General features: G+C 30.7%; 4 protein-coding genes across 4 annotated transcripts; 2 read left to right on the top strand and 2 right to left on the bottom strand.

Moving 5' to 3' along the window:
* Positions 1-2,069: 2,069 nt before the first annotated feature.
* On the bottom strand, positions 2,070-7,506 carry LOC131842173 (probable pyruvate dehydrogenase E1 component subunit alpha, mitochondrial). The gene is made up of 8 exons (XM_059190702.1): positions 7,275-7,506; positions 7,096-7,167; positions 6,067-6,235; positions 4,276-4,499; positions 3,860-4,031; positions 3,238-3,387; positions 2,691-2,866; positions 2,070-2,313 (listed from the first exon to the last, which is right to left on the bottom strand). The coding sequence occupies exons 1-8, from the start codon at positions 7,335-7,337 to the stop codon at positions 2,134-2,136; spliced, it is 1,206 nt and encodes a 401-aa protein (XP_059046685.1). The 5' UTR covers positions 7,338-7,506; the 3' UTR covers positions 2,070-2,133.
* A 198-nt stretch (positions 7,507-7,704) lies between these two features.
* On the top strand, positions 7,705-13,429 carry LOC131842197 (AN1-type zinc finger protein 2A-like). The gene is made up of 6 exons (XM_059190729.1): positions 7,705-7,954; positions 8,284-8,326; positions 9,414-9,600; positions 10,283-10,437; positions 11,234-11,333; positions 11,576-13,429. Exons 1-6 carry the CDS (start codon positions 7,900-7,902, stop codon positions 11,717-11,719), a joined length of 684 nt encoding a protein of 227 aa, XP_059046712.1. The 5' UTR covers positions 7,705-7,899; the 3' UTR covers positions 11,720-13,429.
* A 422-nt stretch (positions 13,430-13,851) lies between these two features.
* On the bottom strand, positions 13,852-23,130 carry LOC131842219 (malate synthase-like). The gene is made up of 7 exons (XM_059190754.1): positions 22,606-23,130; positions 21,090-21,348; positions 20,255-20,582; positions 18,899-19,073; positions 17,740-17,848; positions 17,104-17,358; positions 13,852-15,902 (listed from the first exon to the last, which is right to left on the bottom strand). The coding sequence occupies exons 1-7, from the start codon at positions 22,854-22,856 to the stop codon at positions 15,651-15,653; spliced, it is 1,629 nt and encodes a 542-aa protein (XP_059046737.1). The 5' UTR covers positions 22,857-23,130; the 3' UTR covers positions 13,852-15,650.
* A 1,178-nt stretch (positions 23,131-24,308) lies between these two features.
* On the top strand, positions 24,309-26,718 carry LOC131842225 (splicing factor C9orf78). The gene is made up of 2 exons (XM_059190760.1): positions 24,309-24,727; positions 26,086-26,718. Exons 1-2 carry the CDS (start codon positions 24,310-24,312, stop codon positions 26,574-26,576), a joined length of 909 nt encoding a protein of 302 aa, XP_059046743.1. The 5' UTR covers position 24,309; the 3' UTR covers positions 26,577-26,718.
* Positions 26,719-27,485: the final 767 nt, after the last annotated feature.

Below are 27,485 nucleotides of genomic sequence, written 5' to 3'. Positions count from 1 at the left end.
TAAAAGTAATGAAATTTAATGAAATATGTCAAATTGCATTGATATTAATTTATATACCAAATAGTTTTTACTTATTTACCTGCTAGAAATACAAATTAATCTAGACAAGTAAGTGTAAACATACAATGTAGGTTACGCCATACTTTCGATAGTCGTAAGTTTGAGTCTTGTACGACGGCCTTGGTGCTCTAGCGGTTTAGCACGCTGCCTTATTTCCGATGTTCGCGAGTTCGATTCCTCGCATGGCACAAACATTTTGTATTCATGAGTACGATTGTATGTATCGATCTGGGTGTTTCTATGTATCTTTGTATCAGGTAAACCTTGTGTTATGGGTAATAGATACCCATAACACAAGCTTTACCTAGCTTAACTTGGGTCTAGATGGCGCTGTGTGAATTGTCCTGAAATTATTATTATTATTAGTAGTATTATCTCTTATCTCAGCTTTTGCTGGTTTCATCCATCTGACTATCACCTTTGACTACTACCCGTAAGACAAGCACTATTTAGTAAGGAACTAGATGGCGCTGTGTTTATTGACCAAGGTTATTTATTTATTATGTATAAAGATATAAGACACTGGCAGATGCACTCAGCGATTGCAACAGTTTCATTGGAAATAGACTGCAGACTATCGCAGCTTTGACATTCTTATATATTTTTAATGTATATTTCAACATAAGATATTTGAGTAAAATAGGTCAAAATTAAGAAAATAACATTGAAATTATGTCTTTTAATATATTGATCAAAACAATAATCAATTCGATCATTATTACATAGCTAATGCAACTTTAACAACTCATTAACTCATTCCAAATTTAAAAAAAACAAATTTGTCATTAATATTAACATAGGCTAAACGTAAAAATTATGTTTTACAAATGAAAACTTAAACATACTGAAACCTGTATAAGCAGAATTGGAAAGTGGAGAAGTTTTTATTTATGCAGTTCTACAATAAAGCAGGTTTATATTCGTATTTTATTTATATAGCGTCCCACATAAATAGCTTATATGGGGTCAAATGATGTCGACAATGTATGTATATTTAAATTATTATTATAAATGTATGTGTTTATTAGGCACCTCCATGATGTACATAATCCAATCCCAATGCTAGAGGTATCTCATTTTAAGTAATCTGAATGCGAAAGTGACGAGACCTCATTATAATTTGTTGTTATTATCAATTGTGGAGATTTCTCACTTCTACAGGTTTCGCTGTATAAGCAAAATTATTATAATAATATTATTAAAAATTAGTCATCTAAATAATAGCACATAACCAACATTCTTATTTATAAATAAAAAACAGGCATATGTTTCATAAATAATATTAATTCAACTGTATGTAATTATAACTATTTATTATGATTTTGGCAGTATCACATTCTCTTAAGCTACATTTATAATACATATTTATATACATATAAATAAAAATTATAATTTGTGCACTTATAATTCTGTAACAGTAACAATTTGCCGAATGGTTCTATTATATAAATAAAAATATAATTTGACATAGATTGTTGTATACTATCAATAACTTATTTCGAAAATAAATATTTTATAGATTCAACATATATGGGTAATGTCCCTTATTGTCTTGTTAATTTTATGTAATTAGGTATATATAGATATTATCGTATATAATATATATAATGTAATAAATGTACTATCTGTACAAAATTAGAATAGGAGTGTCAGTGATCTCTGTCTACTTGATTTTAATGGTATTTTTTTAATTAAACACTCCTTAATCCGATTATTTTATACGTAACATATTACGATATAGCGAAACTATAAATTCTTATTTTGATTGTATTCTGTTTACTTTTAAAACAAAACAGTTTATAATCTCATACAATCAATGTTTCATTTGTAATATAATAATGAAATATTTCATGTGTATATATTTTTATAAAATATCTAGGCATACCCAACTCCTACCGAGCATACAATGGTATTATGCTGATTCTATCAGACCTTTTATAACGATGCAAACTATTCCATCTTCTTTTAGCCTCTTAGAGTAAAAAAGGATGCCATGATTAAAAGAATATATTCTTGTTTAACTTTAGAATCAGTATTCTAATTACAGGCCTTATTATCTTATAAATAAAAGCATTAATTGCGTGCGACAACCTCGATATGCTGTAAAGGCGTGTCAGGACAGACACCGCGGATTTCAGATTCTAAATTATTGTAGTATACATCTCCGGAGAGCTCCTCGAGGTCTATTTCACTGTCCGACTTGGCTATTTTGGTTGCTTCTTCTACTTCTTTACGTACTCTTGTGTCAATTTCCTGTTTTAACACAAGCATTTCTTAAATATATGAATTAATATATGACGAATAATGAGGCTTAACAAGCAAACTGGCTAAATACAATAAATTTATAAACGCCTATAAACTTTAATAATGTCAATGTGGCTGGAATTGGCATTATTATTAAATAGATCATTATTTTTTTAGCTATATAAAATAAAATCTAATCAGAAATCATTCATTAATGTAGGCCATTTTAGTAGCTTACGAACGTTAAACTTTTTGCCTACCGTACAGTACAGTAAACAGATTCAATTGAGAAGAACTGGCAAGGAACTCAACTGAACGATTGAACGAAGTTAACATATAAATACTTGTATTATACTATATAGTAATAGTAAAAAATAAAGAAATACCTTAAGTTGATCAGGGGTGGCCAGCTCATTGCTGATGATCTTCTCCTTGAATGAGGTTATGGGATCCCTCGTCTGTCTAACCTCCTGAACCTCGTCTCGGGTACGGTACGACGTGCCAGGATCTGACATCGAGTGACCAGAGTACCGGTATGTCTCCATTTCCATTAGTAGTGGACCTGAATGAGGAAATCATACCATGTTAGACTGCCTCGGTAGTTTAGCGGTTTAGCACACTGCCTTACTCTAATAGATCGCTGGTTCGATTTCTCGCACGCTACAAACATTTGTTACTTATGAGTATGATTGTTTGTATTGGTCTGTATATTTTTATTGTTACATCAGTACTACAATGTTGACAGGGTGTGGCACTGTCAAACATAATATTCAATAAGCTCACATTCATCACTCGGTTAATTAACACACACAAAATTTTTATACCTGACAGATTCAAACTCACGATCGTTGATATCTAGAAGTTAGTACAGTAAACCATAAAGCCACAACGCTCGCAATTAATATTACAACAACACAAATGTGGACTTCTTACCTTTACCACTGGTACAGTAATCAATAGCAAACCGCGTGGCCTCTCTGGTTGCTAGTACATCCATACCATCCACCCATATGCCAGGAATGTAGTCACCGCGCGAATAATATTCTGTGCTCGCGGAGGAACGGTCTACACTAGTACCCATGCCTAGAAGAAAAATTGTTTCTTAGTTTTTTTTGTATATAACTGTAATGGCAAAACCTGACAGAATAATAAATGGTAACCGTCGCATATACATATATATGAACTGCACTACGGGCACTTTAACATTAAATAATATTTATTAAAATAAATTTAATATAAACATTTTTGAATTAACATTTTTTAAATTCTACCGCCATATTCCAAATGCAAAGGGAAGAAAAAACAATGCAGTGTTCTTGTCACTACAACGTTGTACAAGTTAATATGTTTTTTGTGTTAATAACCTACCCAGGTGTCACGTAATCATATGAGTTAAAATAATGATCCCGATGACAATATAAATAATGTGTATTAAACAAGAAAGTTAAACTTTGACTCTGTTTGTTATAGTATCTACTGACTATGGCGCTAGGAAAGCTATTTTCATTAATAAAAATACTCCCTCCACCCCAAGCCACTCCTACTAAATACTCACCGTATCCATTATTCTCGCAGACGAAGACACAAGGTAAATTCCACAGTTTAGCCATATTGTATGCCTCATACAATTGTCCCTGGTTCGCGGCGCCGTCGCCGTACAAAGCAAAGTTGACGCCACCGTCCCCATTGTATTTGTGAGCGAACGCGACACCTGCACCTAATGGTACCTGATAATACAAATTCTGTTATTACAACTCATTTTATTTGTTTCTCCTGCGCTTCCGAGAGGAGTTTGACTAGCTACTAGCTACTTTTCTAGTCTCAAATAGGAGGCTAAAGATGGAAAATAGATTCCAACATAAAATACAATACAACACTGTAAAGACTGCCGCAATATTGCGAATTCAAAATGTGAATAAAATATTTTGTCATTTATATTAAGGGCATCATATTAAAAAAAATCAAAATTACCTGAGCGCCAACAATACCGTTGCCACCGTAAAAATTCCTTCCATACAGATGCATAGATCCACCTTTACCTCGTGAGCAGCCCGACTTGCGACCAGTTAATTCCGCTAGAACTCCTACTGTGCTAACACCCATCAGGTATGTCCATCCGTGACAACGGTAAGCTGTGATTACTGAGTCAGCATCTCGCATAGCTGTACGCATGCCCACAGCAACTGCTTCTTGACCTAGAAAGATGATAAAAAAATGGTGGCAATTCTCTTACTTCCTCCTTATGACCAAATAAGCATGAACCATTCTGACTATTACTTCTAATCTGTTACATTGCTCATTTGCAATAAAAATGCCAGAATCCTTAAGTATGCATATTAGTTTTCAAATCCAACTGGTATGTGATGATGCGGCTCGAATGCTCAGATGGTAGATGATATTGCGGCTTGAATGATAGACGGTAGGTTTGATGGCTTCAGCAGATTACAGGGTTGTTGAAAATGATAGAATTTACGTACTATCTTAAATTTAATGGTCAATATACTATTAATTACAAATTTGGTGGAGTGAGCAAAAGTACGTTAGATCGATCGGTTGATATTTTGAGTCTGTACGTTACGTTGCGTATTTAAAATTGGATGGGTGTGCGGTCCAATCAGAACGCTCCCTTTGTATTGCGTTTTGTTACTGCTTGGTACGCGACACCAACTAATAGTTCTAAATATCATTATATATTAGTACAGATAACTGTTAGACTATATATGGAAGTCATAACAGTTTAAAAAAGTCAAAATATATAAGAATGATTATATATTTTGACTGATATTATATATATTATGAATCTTGTATATTGGGAATATCAATAAGATGCACAACTAACTGTCAAATCTGTGAATATCGTCTAGTAAAGCTGTAATGGCCAGATGCGACCAACAGTGTTAGAGTAGTAAAAAAAACTAACTGTAGGTACATACTCTCATAGTATTCAATATTATGAATGTAAAAATAAGTCACACAATTCACTTTATCTTAATCTTATCTTAGGAGTATATAACAGTAATTTATTCAAATGAAAAATGTCATAGTAATGGTACAGAACTGTTCTGTTCCATATTATCAAGTACATATACACATAATGTCATGTTAAATCAAGTAATGTGTCAACATGTATATACACATGTATACTACTGGAATGAGATGGATATATGCTACTTTTTATCCACAATAATGGTCAATATATGGCAGTATAGAAAACCCAATTTACTGTTTGTTAATATATAATTGTAGAAATAAAATAAGCAGTGCTATACCTAAATTACTTATCTCAAACCAAACTACTAATATATATTATCAAACTACAACTATTCATGTATATTAATAATAAGGAAAAGTATTTTTTATGTGTATATATATATATACATATATACAGTCCTGAATTTAGTACAAATGTATTTTTAAATCTTACCAAACCTTTTTGAATAAAATGTCAAGCAAATGTCAATAAAAAAAAAATATTTTATCTTATAAGTTTTTACATTAAAAACAAATAGTTCTTAACAATTCTGTGGTGATGTCACAGGCAGTAGGCAATATAAAACTATTTAATATAAATATATATATATAAGGGCTAACTGCTATCTTTAATGGGGCAGTCAGCTGTGTTTTTATTTTTTTTTTATACTAGACAATCGGGCTTCACCCTGACATCAAAAACAATATTGTTCATGAATATAACACTTAATACGCCCTAATTTTGCTGGGTATATTAGAAAATATATATTATAATTAAATGACCTCAATTACCTGAATATAAATGACAGAAGCCACGGATTATTTTTTCCTTGTACAGATTTCCTGCTGCAGTTTCAATTCTTCGTAGCACTGCTAGCTTTTCATATATCTTGATTGCATCTTCTGCAGTTAGAGTTGCTGATGTTGCAGGACCCTTTTCCAATTTATGAAGTTTATATGGCTAAAATTATATTAAGTATTTGAAGATTTTTAACATACTGATTAAAAACTAATTATAATGTACCATCAATTAAAATTTATAATCATTTTTACATAATAACTAGTATAAATACATATAGATAATAAAGTGTACTCATAACTGAATAAAAAATCTATGTTTGTATTTTTAAAAATGTTTGTTTTTTTAATTATTATATATTTTTCATATAATTGTAACTTCATACAATAGTAAGTACCTATGTTAACAATATACGAATGTAATTACTTGCAAGTTACAATAGTGATATCAATTATTATAAAAATTAGGAATATTCATTATTTAATGTAAATTGAAATAAAATTTAAGTGGTGATAATTTTATTATACAGTGAAAAGTTTGTTGCCATTACATATTTTTAAGTTTTAATATTTATAGACCAATTAATTTAGAATATTTAAGTAATTTATACCATGTATACAAATTAAACAACTATCCAAATAATTAAAACACAGACTAATTAAAAGATTTCAAATTTTTATATTGTATTTTAGACTATAATTTAAAAATGGAATAATGTCTTTGGCTAAGTAGTAAAGGAAGGTCAATTAGAATTTAAAATAAAAATAAATATATTTTATAATTGTTGGGTAAGATTCTACATCTTTAGGATGTTATAAATAATTTGTATTCCCTTAACAATCAACCAGAATTATATGCTAAACACGTGCTAAGATACTGAGATTATCAACACAGGTTGACACTTGAAGGTTAAAGGAAAGTTACATAATTAAATCAAATTTAATTATTAATGAACAATACGAATCTTATGATAATATCAATAAAAATTTATTTTAGTTAAAGGATTTTGATGGGTTACTTACCTTAATTTCAAATGTTGCTTCATTTTTAGTACTATATTTTGCTGTTATGGGAACAATCGAAACAGCTGATTTCTGTAATAAGGATTTTTAAAATATGTGTGTTATTCTAAATTATCTATTCTAACACATTAGACAATTAAATTTATAGTTAGCGAATCCTATAAAATAAATTTACATACCGGGATAGTGTTTGTAGCCAAAAGTTTAGCGGCAGATGGGATAATTTTACTCATTATGCCCATTAACTTTTCTGTTAAGCCCAGGATTATTTAATGACACAAACTGAGTGACAATTGTTATTTATCCTGGCCGGGAGATCACAAAATTTTCAATTCAAATTAAATCGTTGAATATTTCGTATTATTCGGAGTAAGTTGAAAAAGTGTATGACCTTTTGACTTTTTGTTTGACTGCTAGAGTATGTGTTGACATGTTTCTTTTTTTGAGTATATTTATACTTTATGAAAAGACAAAGGGAACTATACAGCCATTTGTCGTCAGTTTGGACATCATTCATGTAGTCAAAATTCAGGGAGTCTGACAGATGTTTGCTGTCAATGTCACATGTATCGTTTGTCATCATTTATTTATTCGTTTGAATTCTGTCATTTCATTAATCATTTAGATTCGAGTGTTCGAGAATTAAAAGTGAATTACGAATTATGATTGTGAATTTCATGACGTGAATGACTCATTACTATTCATGTGATAGAAATATATAAAGTGTAGACATTTACAAACTACGTTATTGTTTTGGTGACCTCAAACTTGTTTGAACCTTACATCGTTTCATCTTTGTTTAAAATGGAATTTCCTCATATTGGCAAGAATTGTTCGTACCAATCATGCAATAAATTAGGTGAGTGTTTTGTAAATAAACCCTTTTGTTTCCTAGTTCTTTTACTGAAAGTTTACCAGCAATCTGTGGTGGTAAATTTTTACTTTTAAATAGTTTTTTAACGCTTTTCGTCATAATGATGATGTTTTCTTACTGTATGAAGAAGTAATGATTATGCAGAACGAACGACCCACTGACCGAGAAATATTTCATCATCACCATATGCAAATGACACTGGTTAGCCCAAATTTAATGTTGAATCCTTTCTATAGCTCACTGTAAACTAAATTTTAATATTCTAGACCCACAATGCCCCTATGTTGTAATGATATAATATGTATATTTTCCAGACTTCCTACCTATGAAATGTGGTGCTTGTCGTGAAGTATTCTGGTAGGTACACCACAATCATTATTTATATATAAGAATGGATATAAATTCAGTATCCAGACACTAAACAATATTTAAAATAAGTAACAAAATTATTTACACCTAATATCCAAATTAGCATAGTCATCAACTGAGTATTAGTAATAAATTTTCTTTGAAATATAATAAATATATAAATATTATAATTATTTAATTTTATTCAAATGATTGCACAACATTTGAATATAATTAAATAATCTTACAATTATACAAATATTATAATTAAACTAGTTTGTATCAACTACATCAGTCTTGTTCTTATTGTTGTTTGTAGTATATTCAACATGATATAATTGTGTAATTATAACCCTTCGCAAGTCCCTAGCTAAGAAGAGCTTGAGTTGTGTACTAGATAACTGTACTTTTATATATGTATTTTTAATATAAATAGAAAACACCCAGACCATTATACATAATCATACTTATGAATAAAAATGTTTGCATTGTGTGAGGAATAGAATCCACAATTATCAGAATATGGTGATATCCTAAACCACTTGAACATAGAGCCTATCAATATTTACAGTATTAGCGGTGCCTGTAAACCTTATAACTTTGTTTGGAAACTGATTTTAATAAAACTGAACCGAAATTTAAATTTAGAACCACAGTACATTAGTGATAACCACAACGAAATTGACTGTGCTGTGTTATAGATAAACAAGCAAAAATCCACTTGAAAACCAGACAAAAAAATAATCATTAATTTACACAATTAATGATTATTTTTTTTGGTTTCTATTAGAGTTACAAAGTCCACCAATATTTTTTTTTATAAATCATTCATGGTTCAGTTATTGGTTACATTTTTATTGCCTATAAATATACTATACAATAGATGTTCTGTTATATAGTTATTGTTTATCAATTTAGATTTACCATTTTTAATTGCAATATCAATTGCATGTGTTAAAAATCTTTGTTTTAAGTCAACTAATATTTCAAACAGTAATGAAATATTTACAATAAAAAAAATAGATGCACCTCAAAAACATAATCTAAAAGTTATGAAAATTCATAAATCTATAATAAGACTCCTTTTATTTTTCAGCTCTGACCATTTTGCATATGCAAAACATGAGTGTCCTGAACCAAATACTCGAGATATTCAGGTGCCTGTATGCCCATTATGTAGTGCACCAGTGCCAGGCCGGCGTGGCGAACCACCTGATGTGGCTGTAGGAGCACACATAGACAACCAGTGCACATCAGATCCAGCCAGAGAAAGAAGGAATAAGGTATTATAATACAATTTTGTGGCATTTTCCTTGCATACTATACAAAGTGCTACTATCTATTAGTGATGTTAGGGAGCTCCATAACCATAAACAAAACTATCGGATATCCGATGTGAAGAAATATCCGTATCTGAATCCAATATGAATGTGTTGGATATTATTGGATAGAGGCGGAGCTTAATTGAGAGATGTTATGTAACCATTTGTATTTTATTTTTGAAATTCCTTAAAAAAATTATATCCGTAATCGAAACTAATGGATAATCCGAAATAATTTCATATCCCCATCCATATCCGGTATAATAATCATTCCTATATCCGAAACCTATCCCTATCTGAAATTTCATATCTATAACATCCCTGCTATTTATACATCTTTATCTTATTTATTGGTAGTTATATGTGGTGGCACTAACCTCATTTTTATTTATATCAGTATATATATCCTGCAAATGGCCTTTAACAGATATGTTGTGGAACCTCATTTTGCATAAAAAGTATTTTGTTAGAATAAAATATGTTTTATCCTTTGTATTTAAATTATATATGGTCCACAGATGGCTTATATATTCTCAGATTATTTTTACTAGTTTCAAATTCCTCAAATTAATGTTTGATTGTCCCATTAATTACCGATATTATTTTTATATACACCTAAACATTTTTTTCATCTATATTTCAGGTTTTCACAAATAAATGTTCATTTAAAGGGTGTAAAACGAAAGAAATGGTACCGCTGGTATGTGGTGAATGCACTCTGAACTTTTGCTTGAGACATCGCCACACAACTGATCATTCCTGTGAGGGTAAACTAGCGGCCAAAAGAAGACAGGCAGCGTAAGTATATATCTCTACATCTATACATATAAATAAAATTAGAGTGTCTGTTTGAAATATTGAAATAATCATTTTTACTACATGCATATGAATATAAATATGGTACATACACCAAAATAACATTTTTTATAATTTTTGTCTGTCTGTCGTCTGTTTGTTCCGGCTAATGTCTGAAATGGCTGGACCAATTTTGACGGGACTTTTATGGGCAGGTAGCTGATGGAACAAGAAGTAACTTGGGCTACTATTATTTTAGAAAAATAAAGTTAAATCCACGTAGACAAAGTCGCGTGTACAGCTAGTTAAAAATAAGATTTATTTTATTGTTTCTTTCATTAATTTTACATGTTACATAGGGGGTACGCGAATAGGACAGCATTTTATAATAAAAGTCTTGACAATTTATACTTAAGCAATCCATAAGTACCACAGGCCTCACCCGACGATGTGATCAGTTCCTTTCATTGTTCATATATATATAGAAAACAAAGAGTCCAATTTATGTTTCGAACCTATTGTTTTTAAGTAAATAACTAGACTGGCAACAAGTTGCCAGACCACTTAGTTTATTACTATAAAAAAATAGACACGATATATAAATTGCACTCTGTTTTCTGTATTGAGCCTCACATTCGGATGTTTGTGTCTTCACATGCTTTACAAGGAAAATCTAGACAATAACTTGATTAACAGCATATATTTAGCTAATCTCAGCATTGATTTCATATTTTTTCCTCTACATTATCTGAACTAGCTCATAAAGTAGTACATACTTAGTATATTGTATTTATTTCAGTAATGCAGCTATAGCACGTCGAAAAGCAACCGAAAACAAGATTTCAAATTCGCAAATCGCCACAAATGTTGCGTCATTCAATGACGTACAAGGGAATATGGTAACTATCATTTCACGTTTTATTACCTCACTCAATACTATACACTTTTATTAACGATTAAAGAAACTTGCTAAAACATGCGCCTTGTCAATCTTAAACAAGGTGTGTGACATTCTTGCTCACTAAATACCACTTGGTATATCTCAATCGCATTATGTTCCCCTTTTATATATTTTTTTCATAAGAGTAGTTTTTTGTTATTAGTTTGCACAATATTATATTCATCATATATATCATTTCAGACTGAAGACGAAGCACTAGCGCATGCGCTTGCATTGTCATTGCAGGAACAAAACGCAAACCATGCAGAAGATAATAACTTTGCACGAGCTCTAGCCAGACAACGCGTTGGGGGTGAACAAAATTCAAGATGTTCGATATCTTAGCAACATTACAGTATCACACTAATTAAACTTAGTAAAATAGCAAATTATTCAGCTGCAGCTGTGAATAATGCTCATGTAATTTCAAACTCTCATATCTACGGATTCAAAGTTGACAGATAGACCAAAAAACAAATATAGAGAGTGGTATATCAAGATAAATGTAACATCGATTACTATTGGGTACAATTTATATATAAGTGAGAAGTATGCTAGGGATTTCCTAATGAATTAGAGAATTTAGTTGGTCTAGCAGAAATAAGAATTTCGCTTTACCTTACCACTGGAAAAGTGGAAAAATTGATAGTTATATCTTATTGTACAATTTGAGCGATAATTTAACATATACGGACTTTGAACTGAAAATAGAAAAGATCCTATCTTTCTCTTTTTCAGTTCTAAATTCATTCAATATTTCTTACAATATAAAATTTTATATATGTACATGAATACCAACATTACTATGATGCCTAGCTCTTCTCTATATATTTGTAAGCCTAAATTGATGATAGATGTCGCTAGTAACTGTATCTAAATTTGAAATATAGAATAAATATTACTATTAAAATAATAACAGGACTGATAATTATGTTAATCATCATTATAAAATTTAATATTTGACGTAATCTCCGAATAAATTAAATGTCTAACAAGTGATAACTTAACCATAATCATATCGATCAGTTCAGGTCGCGAAGAAAACAAAACAGCATGATAATTGGTCCAATCTAGGGTCTCGGGGGTTCCGAATCTCGCCCAATCTCACGGGGGAGAGAAGGGTCTCAGCAAATATTACGTAATTTCTTTCCGCAAAAAATAATATTAACTATTGCAAGTAAACTGGGTTAAATTAAGTAAAGCATGTTTATCCACTTAAATATGACTGATTAGTATTCAATACATGTTTTTTTATTTGAACGCAAGTATAATAATAACACAATCATCTCTCACTAGTTTAGCCACCACTGACCATATAACGTGAAAAATTACACTTGAGATTAAGGAAGCCGAGGTTAAAGGGGTCGAAAATTTGTCAAAGTCCCCTCAAACTGCAAAAGAATTAAATACATATGTTAAAGAATCAACATATCCTCATGAATGATTGTTTATTGCAATGTGTGATGATTGTTCTGTAATAGGTTAGTGTTTTTCAATATTTGCCTAATGAAGTAATTTTTGCGTGTTATGAGTATAAAAAATAGCAACGTCAGCACCTAGATAGTTACTGTAATACATTAAAAAAATCACTGACGTGGGTACACAACCTCTGTTACTTGTTGCTGGAAAAGTTTGAAAAACACTAATATACCGTTGTTGAGTAAATAGTATAGACAACGACAAATAATTTGAGCATTGTTTTTACGACATGAATTGCGTTGCGTAATAACAATTTTACCTAAAATAACAATGTGCGCTTCGTTTTGTTCAAGTTATTTGCAGTCAAGTCAACTGTATGAGATATGTAAGAATTTTAGAATATTTTACTTGTCACTATTAGCATTGGCCACTAAACAGTATTTTAAAGGCAATTGCTGTTACTTTATTTGTATTTTAACTATGACAATTTGAATATTATTAATAATGAAACTCGCATACATAACGAGTTTTAATGTTATATGAGACTACACCTAGCTTCGTGCTGTGTTCACCAATAAGTTAAGATTTACCTTTGAAATATAATATTTTTGAGATAATTATAATTGTTGAAATATTGCCGTTGTAGTTTTATTTCACTAGTAAGTCGTAATTATTTATATTAGTAAGCCACATGAATCATACTTTCCCCATACTATACCTAATTATGTAATGATAGATTTTCCTGAAATTATATTGGAAGCATACAAATCTTTTTGGTTGACAGGGTCATAGAAGCATTGTTTAAAGTTATTCAATGAATGTAAGGAACATTTGGAACCTTTTTCTTACACTATTATCATTTTATAAGAGTGTTTGTCAGTTCTCAGCTCAAACTATAACTGACGGTAGATTTAAATAAGTGTCTGTAATGAATCTAAATTTTCGCAACATCTAGTTCAATGTATGCGATTTGACGAAAACAAATACGACAACCTATCTATATTATAATGAAATAGTTAATCTTAGTATTGCAATAAAACAGTTAATATTTTTATTATTTTATTAACAATAATGTATAATAACAGGCACATATATAAAATATCACAGCAATGTGGATACAAATCGGTCATAAAATAATTTACTAAATCAGAATAACATAATATCACAGTACATATGGATTAAGTAGCGCATTCGGAACATTTTAAACAATGTACATAATAATATATTTTCAACAATCTAGGTACGAAGTTCATCACAAGATTTAGATAGTATTTTTTACTTTCAATAACAAAATTATTGGCAAATATTTGCTATTACTTACCAAATGTATGGTGTTCCAAATAGGCATCAGTCGATAAATTGAATTATACGTGTATATTGGTCCGTGCAAATAAACTTATACATACTTATTTCTGTTAAATCAACAGATGATCTACATATATAAAAGTTCGATTTTATTCTAATTTGTTCCGCTATTTAAGCGGGATTGAATAATGTCATAGCATTAAACATTGTTATAGACAAAAAGGTAATTTGTAGTTTAATGTTCATATTAGCATGACTACTATTTGAGATGTTAGCTATATAAAATAGATGCTAAATACATTCCATTACTACAACAGTATTATGTTTCATTAATGCGATAAGAGCGGTACAATCATAAAATCTAATTCCATACAAACTATATTGAACTTATAACCAAATATTAAAAAGTCACGTATACAGAGTGTAATAGAATGAAGGTATTTTTGTTTTATGTGTTAATATAACCTTTATATCAAACAAACGCCAAATTATAAAAATCATGTTATTGGTTTCATATTGAAAAATTGTATTTAAGTTTGCAAGTATTCATTGATGAAGTTCTTAGTTATGATACACCGTATATATAAATAAGGTAGTCAGACGAGATTTGTTCACGCGTGGGCGTGAGTTTGGACTACCACTAAACAATATACATATATGAATCATTGGTTATTCTCACATCAACTACAGGGTATCCTCATTGCTAATATATATGGTATTGGGACGTTCTTTGGCAAAATAGGTAACTAAATAAAATAGTATAATCTTCTACAGTTGTATATAAAGGTAGAAGCTTATGGCATTTGGCTCTGCGTATTCCGTAAAGGACCGCGTAAAGATATATAAAATCTTTTAATTCTGCGATAGAAATTGAGCACTGGTACTTACATAATCTTATATTAATATATTTACTTTTTCATACGACCTTTAAAGGTTACCATAGGTACATTTTACCTTCCACAACCAAAATTATCTTCTAATATAACTTAATAATTCCAAAAAGATCTATAAAGACACAACTCGAACTGTGGTTGATTACACAATACCTACATGTTGGACTAAACGTGAATATTTTCACGACTGTAATCTCAGGTGGAGTATTCACAAAAGTATTCATTTACACATATGAATCTATTTTGAAATTGATAAATGCAAGATGCATATGATATGCAAAGGAAATTGATGTACTGTTTAGTTATGATTGTCTTGGTTTTTATTTATGACTCTCATCTGATTAAGTGCTACTGTAATTCAGCAAGTCTACTCTGGAATGTGACCTCAATATAGATTTCCATCCATCCAAGAAATCCAGTTCTATACTGTTCTTTGAAACACAATGGAGACTTAACCAATTACAACATCAGTCAATTATTTAATTGAGCACGAAATTCCACTAAAACGTTAGTGTATAATTCAAGAGCATAAAAAATTGTGAATCGGCACAATCTAATGTCGTATTGAATTAGTTTCCAGAGATTTTATTGTCTAGAATAAATAGGCATTTTCGCACATGCTTTGGATTTCCTTAAGACTGACCTCATATCATTAGGCATTACAAATTACTTAATAACGCTTTGTTATGCAACGTTCTGTACTTATGATTATCATTCAGATAACTAGTTATAAATTCCGGTGGGTTCCGCATAAGGAATAACTCCATGCTCATATACTTTGCAGCTGTAAGTCGTTTCCTCTCGGCATTTGAACGACAGAGGTTCCTGTGTGCGTGGTTTGCAAAATGAGTTGCCTTTCTCTCCACCAATTTAGCTGTGACGCATATATTTGGGTCGTCTTCTAAGGTAGCCTGGAAAGGAAATTTTTATTACAACTCATACCAATAGAGTTACATATTCAAGTTACCACCAGTTTAATCTATGTCTTTTAACTGTTGTTTGCAACCTTTAGTTGGCCAATTAATCCAGCCCCGGGCGATCGCAAGACAAATATTTGTTGGTCCTACACTACAATAAAGAAATTACAAATACATGCCATAGGTCGTAATAGTCTTAGCGAAACTCTTTTGGAGAAAGCATAAACTTTAAAGGATGATAACTACGTGATCTACATTAATATTATAAAGAGAGCGCAGATTTTGTAAAAAGGAAAGTCAAATTAAAGTAGTGAAATCGTTCTTAAACTATATTTTTAACAATTTGAAAATTGGGTGCTACTAAGAAGCATGTATTGATTTGTATTCTAATAAAATAAACAAATGTTTGCAAGAATTACAAAAAAATATCAATGTTATTCATGAATAACAAAAAAAATCCAATTCCATTTATTGCAAAGCTGCATAAATACGAATTTTCTTCCTTTTCCTTTTAACCTTCAATTTTACGTTTGAAAAGAATTGTAGAATTAATGTTGACCTTGTTTTACGGTTGTGACTAAACAGACAATTATAACAGAATACTGAACTTTGAATATAAATTATTCGGTACAGACTCTAATTAGCAATTGAACAATTGTATTAACTCATATTGACACATTTAAAATTAAAATACTAATACTACACGTTGGCCTCTATAGAAAATAGTACCCAGCCATGACCACGTTATGGTAAACTCTATTTGCTATAGCGGGCGTTGTTAAGTCATTAAAAAAATTAAATTAATTGAATGTCGTTATCCAACACTTTTGCTGCCTATATGCTAAAGTTTATGATAATTTGTTAAGCCGTTGATTGTTAGTTACGTTAATGTTAAACAAACTCACTCTCGCGTTTATAATATTAGTTGAAACACCGTTAATATTCATTACTAACTGTTACCCGCAACTTAGTCCGCGTGGATTTTTTAATTAAAAAAAATTAAAAAATAATTAGCCTAAGTTACTCCTTAAACATTAGCTACCTGCGGCTGAAAGTCCCGACAAAATCGTAAAAGCCGTTTCAGAGATTAGCAAGAACAAACATACAGACAAAAAAAACTTTTTTTATGTAAGTAACATATATGTATTTAGTGAAAGGCTGTTAATTTGAAATCAATAAATATTTATTTACTAACCGAGAATCGAATCCACTGCCAGATTTGACTTCTAGAAATCTCTGCCGTAGCCGAATCCTCAACATTGCCGCTGTAGAAGAAATGCCCAACCCCTGCCAACCAGTGATATATGAAAAGTATGGAGACGGCTACGTTGTGCCGCAACCCTTGCAGTGTTACACCTCCGCTTGGTATTGTGAGTAGATCTTTGGCGGTGATATTGAAATTAAACTTGCGATGAATTTGATTCGACATCGCACCATTTTTCTTCCAAAGCTGTGTAAAATAGAGTTTTTAAACTATTATAGAGTTAAAAAAAATAACAACACTTTAAAACTAACAAAAATCTTAAATTTAATGATATATCTTAAACAAAAACAATCATAATAAAGTTCCTATTTGAGGATTTTATATCCTCAACACTCACTCACTCACTTTTATATCCTCACTCTAACACATCACACCAAAAATCAATAATGAAGTATAAAAATCTCGAAAAGAATATACTTGCCAGACTGTTATCCCCAATGAGGCAGAATTGAATAATTCAGATTTTATTGAAAACAGACAAAAAGATTCTATCATAAGATTTGCTACACAACATCTCAAAAACTAATGTCTATAAATAAGATGTAATAAGAAATTGTCGTTACATACCTCATTAACGTACGGCACCACGCGTGAATCGTATACCATGAAACCATCGACACCTGTTTCAATTTCTTTTAGTTTCGCTTCAAGGATCCTATTAATAATCGCTTTAGATCTGAAATACCATAACAACTTAATTTTTACCGACGACCTCGGTGATTTAGCTGTTTAGTACACTTAACTATATGATGCTTCACAATTTTTGATTGATTTTATAGTGCTAATTGCACTATAAAATCAAGTATGTATTTTCAAAAATATATATAGGTAACTCTAACTAATCTGGCCATAAATACTGTTACATAAAAACTTGTTTTTTTTTTTCAATTATTTTGAATTTGTAACATGCATATTATCTTAAAAACTTCCTTCTTTTTTGCGCCATTTCACATATTTTTTATTCATTATCAAATTACAATATGGAATGGGGTGTTAAAGAAAATAGGATTGCAGGGATCGTCTTGCACAAACTGGGTATGGAGCCGTCGATTATATTCTAGACACTTCAAAACTTGGTATCAGCCGTACGTTCATATATCGTATTATCAATAGCTACAACAACACTTCGTCTATCGAAGACCAGAAAAGATTGGGGCGGCCGCGTACTGTTAGAACTACAAAGGTTGTTAATGCTGTTAAAGCCAGAATTCGTCGAAATCACAGTAGGAAGCTAAACATCTTATTGTGAGAAATGAAGATTCCTGCTAGAACTCTGTCGATCGCGTGTTATAAAACAAGACCTGAAGCTCGATGCTTATCATCGATATACAGGACATGCCCTAAATCAATCTTTACAATTAAAGAGAGTGGATCGATCAAAACGCTTTCTGTCGCGATACGCAGGCGAAAGGCACAGAAATATCCTCTTTACCGATGAAAATATTTTCACGATTGAAAAACACTACAATAAGTAACATTATAAAATGTTCGCTCACAGTTCTAAGGAGCTGCTCAAATTGTCGTAGAGGTACAACGTGGTCATCACCCTGCGTCAGTCAGTGAGCAGTCTTATCAAGGAGTCACAAAATTACATTTGTGTAATTATTTAACATATAATTTATTAAGAAATCATATTTTTTTATATTATTACTCTGTTAATTTCGTTTCCTGTAATATATCTTATGCAAGAAAGAGTATATAAATAAAATAAACAAAATTGACTCACTCTCTGTCCGTGCCATCGTAGCCTGACCGCAACATTGCGGCAGCCATCCCACCGGTGGCAGGAGCTCCCCGAGCGTGGCACGTACTCACAACTAGTTTCATGTAGCTGCTCAGGAAGTGCAGATCTATGTTTACATATTTGTTTCTATCTGGCAGCATGAACTCTTTGCGGTCGCCTGTCGAAAATATATAAATTCATAAAGGCGCATTTTTATACAAACACAATATAAATATGTATAAATAAATAACTGAATTATACAAGACTAACTAAAAAGTATGGCGCTGCCATTAGAACTTGTTAATTTCTTAGTCAAAGGTGCTCATATACTATAGGATTATAATATACAAGTAAATACTGAGACTGTCTAAACTTAATTATATCCATCATTATTTGGGGTCCGGACCCTATCAGCCGTTACATATAAGCTTAATCTCCTTATGTGCGTATCATCTTTCACACAGTGCATTTATCTTTTCTTCAGTCGTCCTCTCCTTAAACTAATGTTATAAAGAGAAATTATGTCTTTTTTATTTGTAATTGATAAACCCAATTTTTTTTAAATATATTTCACATTTCGGAATCAATTATGTAATATGATCTGTATTTTATTATGAAAAATAAAACAACAAAAATTGCAATCGTGCTAGGCTGGCTGGTCAGTAAATGATTTATAAAGAATTTTATGTCTGGAGTCGTACATGATATGTATTTCAGAGTATAGTCTTGTATAAGTAGGCCATTTTATTATCTTGTTGAATAAGTGTATTTTATTTTTAGACAGACGCGCGATCGTTCACAACGCGTGTGTGATAATGAGTTGAACTCTGGACATGGCTATATACTAGACCTTTTGAAATTGTATAGCGCACCAGGTCAGCTACTGACTCACGCAAGTCTAAGGCCGCTGATATACAGTAAGATAATAGGCAAGTTGGAGGGAAAGGGGGTTGTTTGACTGAAGATCCCAGATCCTATTGCTATGCACCATTTCAGTTTGACCTCCATATGGTTCTTCCTGGAAACCTTCCATTCAACACTGCTCCAATTCTGGAGACAGTTGAAGTTCCACCATACACAATCAATTTAAAGTGCTGTTAAATTATGTTATATATTGTAACTATTTTTTTATATAAATAAATTTCTATTAACAAAATGTTTCATAGTACTATGTAGTTCCATATTACTTTCTATATGGCTTATCTAGTGTATATTTCATGCATCTATATAATTTAGCTTTCAGGCATACAAGTGTTGGATTACAATCCAGTTTTGTATTAACGCTCCTAATCAAATTCTTGTACCGATTGTAATCTGTTTTGTGTGCTAATAATATAAATAATAAAAGGCAATGATTACCAAATTTTGCAATAATGGACGCACAATAATCCCAAATACCACAGTTGAGCCCTAAAGAATGCTCTCTGAGTGCATATAATATCTCATCCAATTCAAAAGTTGAATATATATTTTCAATCAAAACACATGCTTTGATTGTTCCTTGTGGTATCCCTAGAGCTTCTTGTGACCATATAAATATGTCATTCCATAATTTCGCTTCTGAAGCACCTTCCAGTTTGGAGAGGTAGAAATATGGACCACTATTTGCTTCATGGAGTTTCTTGGCATTATGATACATTAATATGCCAAAATCAACAAGAGCACCAATAGCTTCTTTGCCATCAATCTGAAAGAAGTCCAGTCATTTAATTAGTTTTATATATAATATAATAATCTGAAATAAATAGGTTTACCAAAAATCAAATACAATAACAAGTTTCTGTCTATTGTACAACAGTGGGAATAGTACGAATATAAAATTTATAATAGTACTAATTTTTAACATATAATATATAGGTACAAAATTTGTTATTTCCAAATATTTTTAATATAAATTGTTTTATCTATACATACCAAGCTATATTTACATTGTTTATTTTCAATAATATTCTAAAATCACATATTTTAGACTATTATTAATGTCATTGTATTTTTTTTCTTTCCATATAAAAAATATAAATTTTAACATAATTAGTAAGAATACTTGAGACAAGTCAGTGAACCCTTAGGATAGCAGAAGAATAATTAAAATAAATAGCTTTGTATTAGCAAAAATATTTGGTGACATACACATACATCAAAATTGTACAATTCAATTAATAAATTCATTCATAACATTATAGTAATTAATTACCAAAATATTATGTTCTAACATATTCCAAGCCCTCGGTCTCAACATCAATACTGGTGATGTGACAATACTGAGTGGAGCACCAAGAAGTCTCCCATTAACTGCCAGACTGATATTCTGGAATGCCACAAGCTGATTTTTCCATGTCGGACAATGCCCATCATCAAAATCCACTTGAATACCCTGAACATCTGAATTGAGTGCTGATACAAAATGAGCTGTGTTTGATGCTGACACATCCCCAAGGTCTAAGTGACGATTTCTAAAACCACATACTTCATATTTAAGTAACAAAAAATAATAAAAGCAAAATACTTAAATACAGAGTCTCTAGCTATAAATAGGTGCATTTATTGTAGGAACATCTAATTATTTAAGAAATAAACAGGCCATGTCACTAAGCTATAATCTAGTTTTCAAAATTATTGATTAAAAAAGTTAATTAATAATTACAAATCTCTTTATAATATTAGTTTGAATAGATTTGTCTAGTGTTAACACTGCACCCAGAAGTACCTTATTATAGTGGTCCAAATTTTATGATCCACTGCAACTGCAACTATTGTGAAAAAAAATCATCAATACTTTCATGCAATTTCTAGCAATAAAGATTTGCTTGTGATACCAATTTCTTTTAGTTTCTTTTCTGAAGGCTGTTTATTATTATAATAATATAAATAAATCATATACTACAAAGAAAATGTAGGTGCATTGATAATAATAATAATATTATTTCTTTACTAGAATAACAACTCAATAGATAATATAGATAATCACATTATTACTCAGTCATATCAAGGTATTTATTTATCTATATATATGTGTGCAGAAATAATCACAGAAAATAATTTATTATGTTACACACATAAGTTTTGATTTTGTTTCTTACATTGGCAAATTTTGCCCAATTTGAATTCTCACACAATAGATTTGTATTCTAGACTACGATTGGTTTTTTTTTATTCTTGGTGCCATCAATGTATACTATGAATGTATTTAGAGAAAAATATTTAAAACAAAATAAATTATGTATGTGTTATTGTGTATATATGTGTATGTAAAAATGTACATCAGTTGTTATTATACTTATTAACTCTGTTTATCTTGGCATTGTTGAGTTAATGAGGGTTATCATTATTTTACATCAAACCATGCAATTATAATTCTCTTACTTAATTTATTAGCATTCCTTAAAGAGTTAACACCAAATATAATAATACTTTTGAAAAGTATTATAAATATAATACTTTTTAGTTTGACATCATGAAATGATATATGTTCTTTAAATGCAACTCATAAATATATTATTATATACTTTTACTTAATATTAAACAGAGAAGTACCAGTACTAGAACGCAAGTACGAGTTTATACTGAAAAAGAATACATTAGTCTAAAAAAAATTTCATATATTTTATTTGCATAGGCATCTGTAATGGTTGACTTGAATAATTAACATTGAGTTTCAATTATGGTTTTCTATTCATGAGTTTCAGTTTATTCAAACATTCGAAACTTACTCCAGTCTGGACGGTAATTCTGCAATTCTCCATAATTTGTCGCTTCTCTCTGGTGATGTCTTAAAGTCTAAATTTGCATTGCTTTTAGCCTCAAGTGATCGCAAGAGCCTCTGTTTATATAGTGTCTCAATTTGTACGTCGAATTCATTATGCAGCTCAGCAATAAATTCCAATGCTTCTTTTCGAAATATATTCTTCTGTACAACTTCCAACTTCGGTGGCGGAGATTGCAGTAGTATAATATTAGACATTTCCTAGTTATCACATAAACAATACGGGTTATATGTTTCGTAGAGATAATACAACTGATACGAATGTCCGTCAGCGAGCCTTTAAATACTGTGAACAAACAAAACGTTTGCGCTTGCTTTGTAATAACTTCTGATAAGTAGTTTTTTGATAATTTCAAAGATGACTTTCAGGGATGTGTGGCAATTAATTTAATTTAATTTTTAATAAACTAATTATACGTAATAGTTTAAGGACACAATTCTAGCTAACTACATAAATATGTATTCATTCATTTTATAAAAGTTGATAAAATTATTGAAAATTCAAAAATGTGTGGAAATATTGTTTTCTTTTATTAGATCATTTTAGTCATTCTACATCATTCTAAACACATTAAAACGTCAGTCTACATGAGTATACAGAATATCGCCCATTCATGCACTTATCAATTCTACCTATGGCTGTATGGGTACAGTCCCCTTTGTTTTTCCTAAACGATAAATAAATAGAAAAAAAATCAATGATTCATTCCATACTATTCCTCCTTAGTGATGTACCACAGAGAAAAAATCTATCGAAATTACTCGAGTTACAAAATTTGAGTTAGCAGGCAGAATCTGAGTTAAATTGTTACAAAAACCTTTTGGCATATTTGTTCATTAATACAACTCTTTGTTAGGACAATTATCATATCCAAAATTCCTAGGTGGTATTGAAATAAAAATGTTTTTTATAGTTTACATATTTAAATTAGCGAAGTAATGAGAAAGTCACAGTTATTACTTATTGATTTTTGGATTTAACAAAACTAGTTAAGTATATAAATCACACAATCATATCAATACTTTATAATATGCTATTAATTTTTATAACAATAAGTCTTAATCAACTTTTACTCTATTATAATAATACAACATTATTTAATTTCATAATCAACATTGAAACTACATCTAGAAAATACGTTTTACCACAGTTACATACTTTACATAATATTACATACTTTTTACTAAGAAACATTTGGTATAAAGTATTTTCTGAAAAAAGAAACTAAAATATTTTCTTGCAACTTAACATTCTTAAAAGTATTTTTAACAACATATATTCTATATACCAAACCAATCGTTTTTTCGTTCGTTTGATTCGTTTATTTGTCGCCAGCCTCAATCATAATTAGAAAGGATACAACTCAAGTTAACTCGAATTTAGCACAACTCGAATTGACATCACTATCTCGTTGTTAAGACCAAAGTTAAGACTTTTCTATTTCTCGCTCTGTAAAGCTGTATATTTTATTGTGTTGCGAACAGATTTTTTATTATTGTACTGTATCCTCTGGTATATATAGTATACTCTTTGGCTTTTGATTGAGAATATATTATGTTATCTCGCGTAAATAATTACTGTGGGTAAAGCAATGGTAAACCTTTGTCTATAGTAGAAGTAAGACTGCCAGTAAGCACTGTCATCAGTAATATGGCCGAAACAGATATACAAAATGATACTGTAGAAGTAAAATTTAAACCTAAAAGGCCCAAGAGTTTGCGGCAACGTATAAAAGACGACGAATCTGATGACGAAGAACACATCTTGGCGAAGTTGGAAGAAGCTAAAGAGATTCAGAAACTACGGGAAAGGCCTAATGGCGTGAGTGTGGTTGCTTTAGCTACAGGTAAAAAAGCTGCAGTTGAGGAGGATATGACCTTCAAGGATCCATTTAAAGTGAAGGCTGGTGGTATGGTTAATATGCAGGCTTTGAAAAGTGGTAAAGTCAAACAGGTCGATGACGCCTATGATACTGGTATTGGTACGCAATTCTCGGCTGAAACGAACAAGAGGGATGAAGATGAAGAAATGATGAAGTACATTGAGGAGCAGCTGGTTAAACGAAAAGGTAACATTTACCATCTTTACCATAATTTGTGCATCATTTATGTGATTGTTTGGGTAGTTAGGTTAGGTTGGACTTATTCTATACTCTATTGTTCAATAAGTGATTATTCAATTCAAGTCTTTAATAGAAACAAAATTATTATATAATTTTTAATAAATAATAATATACATAATAGAAATAGCTATAATTAAAAAAAAACCTAAAAATTACTCAGGTCCAAAAATTATTAGTTTTATTGAGGATTTTTCAGTGCTAAGATCTGTAGTGCTGTAACCTGCATAGATCTATTGTGCTTGTCCTTTTTCAGAGACTAGAATTAGAAGGTATCCGTAGGAGCCATGGTTTTTATCTGTTCAGATATAGAGGATAGATACACATGTTAACAAAATTAGACCCACCTCTTTAATTAGAAACTAGAAGGACTTTATAGTTCTATAAAGTCTGTTATATACAGAATTGATATTGAATTTTGATTGAGATAATTTAATTGCTCTATTAGATATTAGCTCTATCTCTATGTCATATGTTTTCGATGTGTCTGTATTTGTATATGTATGTATGTAACCTAAAATTGCAAAATCATCAGGTTATAATAAACTTTTAGGATGTCTGATTTCTATCTGGTATTAGCCACAGTAAAACCCCCATGTATGCAAACAGAGTAGAAAAATATTAATAACTTTTTTTATATTTTCTACTATATAACTGGAATAGCAAACAAAGAAAGGTGGTGGTGGAAAGTAGCGACAGTCCACTATATGCTTGAACAGCACCACAGACTTCACATCTTCATCTGATGTGTGGTAGTACCATTCAATGTTACCATAAAGTGTTGCAATTCAGAAGGACTGAAGTAACTAATTTCACTGCTATATCTACTACTACACTAACTACATTACCTACACTATTAAAATCACAGAACTATGAATTAATTTCTTTACCTATAACAACATTCTGACTTTTTTGTATATATAAGTTTAATAGACATACATTATATGAATGTTAATAAGTAATATATTATTATAGTATGGGGCTGTTCAAGTATTACGTAAGCAGATTTATCACAATTATTTACCCCTCATCCCCCGTTGTCAGCAAAAGTAAGCAAAGCTCTTACCCCTCCCCCCAGGCACGTAAACATTTTTCAATTAATGTATTGTTTTTTTACCAAAGACAATGTGAGGGTTGCCATTCGTGTAAAAAAGTAAATTACGACCGATGACGTAATCATCATACAGACTCCCCCACCCCCATGTCATCCAAAATAAGCAAAGAAAAGACCTCCCGCCCCCTATAGTGCTTACGTAATACTTGAACGGCCCCTATGTGATATGTATTGATTGTTTTTTATTTTCTAGAGGGACACAATAAAACCCAGAAGGACTTAGATCAAAATGAATCTTTAAAGTATTTGTCACCTGAAGAAGCAGCATTGCTATCTTTGCCAGAACATTTAAGAGTTACTTCAACACACAGATCGGAGGAAATGTTGTCAAACCAAATGTTAAGTGGCATTCCTGAAGTAGATTTAGGTATTGATGCTAAAATAAAAAATATAGAAGCTACAGAAGAAGCTAAAATGAAATTATTATGGGAGAGACATAACAAAAAGGATGGGCCATCGCAGTTTGTTCCTACAAACATGGCTGTTAACTTTGTACAACACAATAGATTTAATATAGATAATGATAGTTCTAAGAAAAGGAAGAAAGAAAAACCAGAAGTTATAAAGACTGAAACAAATGTAATAGATGATAATGTAGATAAAATAGTGAAAAAGGCTAAAGGGGAGAGAGCTACTGATGATTACCATTATGAAAGATTTAAAAAGCAATTTAGAAGATATTAAATAAAGATATTAAATTAACGACGATTTTATTGAAATAACTAAACAACATTTAATAGTTTTTCTATTACTTTCACTCTCTTATATAAAATTAAATTACAAACTTAAATAAAACAGCGTAATTTGGATACAAAATTTAATTGCTTTAGAATCAAGTTTGCTTATCTATCTAACTAATTGACTAATCAACACTTATAATTTTTCAATAAAATGAAACATTAAGTAACTGAAAGAAAAATTGTGATCACATTTATAACCACCGATGTTGACTGTCCATCTGTACATTTTTCATGCCCAATCTTCACATTTGTAGCACATAATACAATCTTCTTCAGAGGGATGGATATATATCCAATTATCCTATTGCATATTTCATAAGTATGTATAATTTTCCTTCTTACTTTTTTCACCAGTCTTCTGACACTTTCAGTTTTTGAAAATTTTCAATACTCTTTAATCTCATTGGTTGTATATTTTCTATCATTAAGTTTTAATCTGTTCTTTCAGTATTAATTTTTGCTCACTTTCTATTTTCCATTTTGGTGCAGTACTTTTCGGGGTTGCTTGTTAGAATGATCGATTTTCTCTTTCTAATATTGCATATAGATATTTTGGGAGGTATAGGCAATGCAACATTGATTTTGGATAGTGAAACTAACGTATTTTCTCTTGATTGTACAATCTGTGTATCAACAATGGCTTTGATATCAAAAGGTTCAGCGTCATCATTGACGGCTTGTTGATTGTTCCTTTGAATGTCGGTTTCTTAATTATTTGGAGGCCCAGTATCTATATGACTTTGTGCGGGCAATATTATTGTTTGTAGATTATTATTAAGGGAAACGTATGACTTAATTGAATCAAATTCATTAGGGTGCAAGGCATATGTACCTGCAGACCTAAAACCACTTG

This window comes from Achroia grisella, unplaced genomic scaffold (genome assembly GCF_030625045.1).
Source record: "Achroia grisella isolate CSIRO2021 unplaced genomic scaffold, CSIRO_AGI_Agris_v1 utg215, whole genome shotgun sequence".
Classification (NCBI taxonomy): domain Eukaryota; kingdom Metazoa; phylum Arthropoda; class Insecta; order Lepidoptera; family Pyralidae; genus Achroia; species Achroia grisella.
Note: the sequence above shows the minus strand (reverse complement) of the source record. Positions and strands in the feature narration are given on the sequence as shown.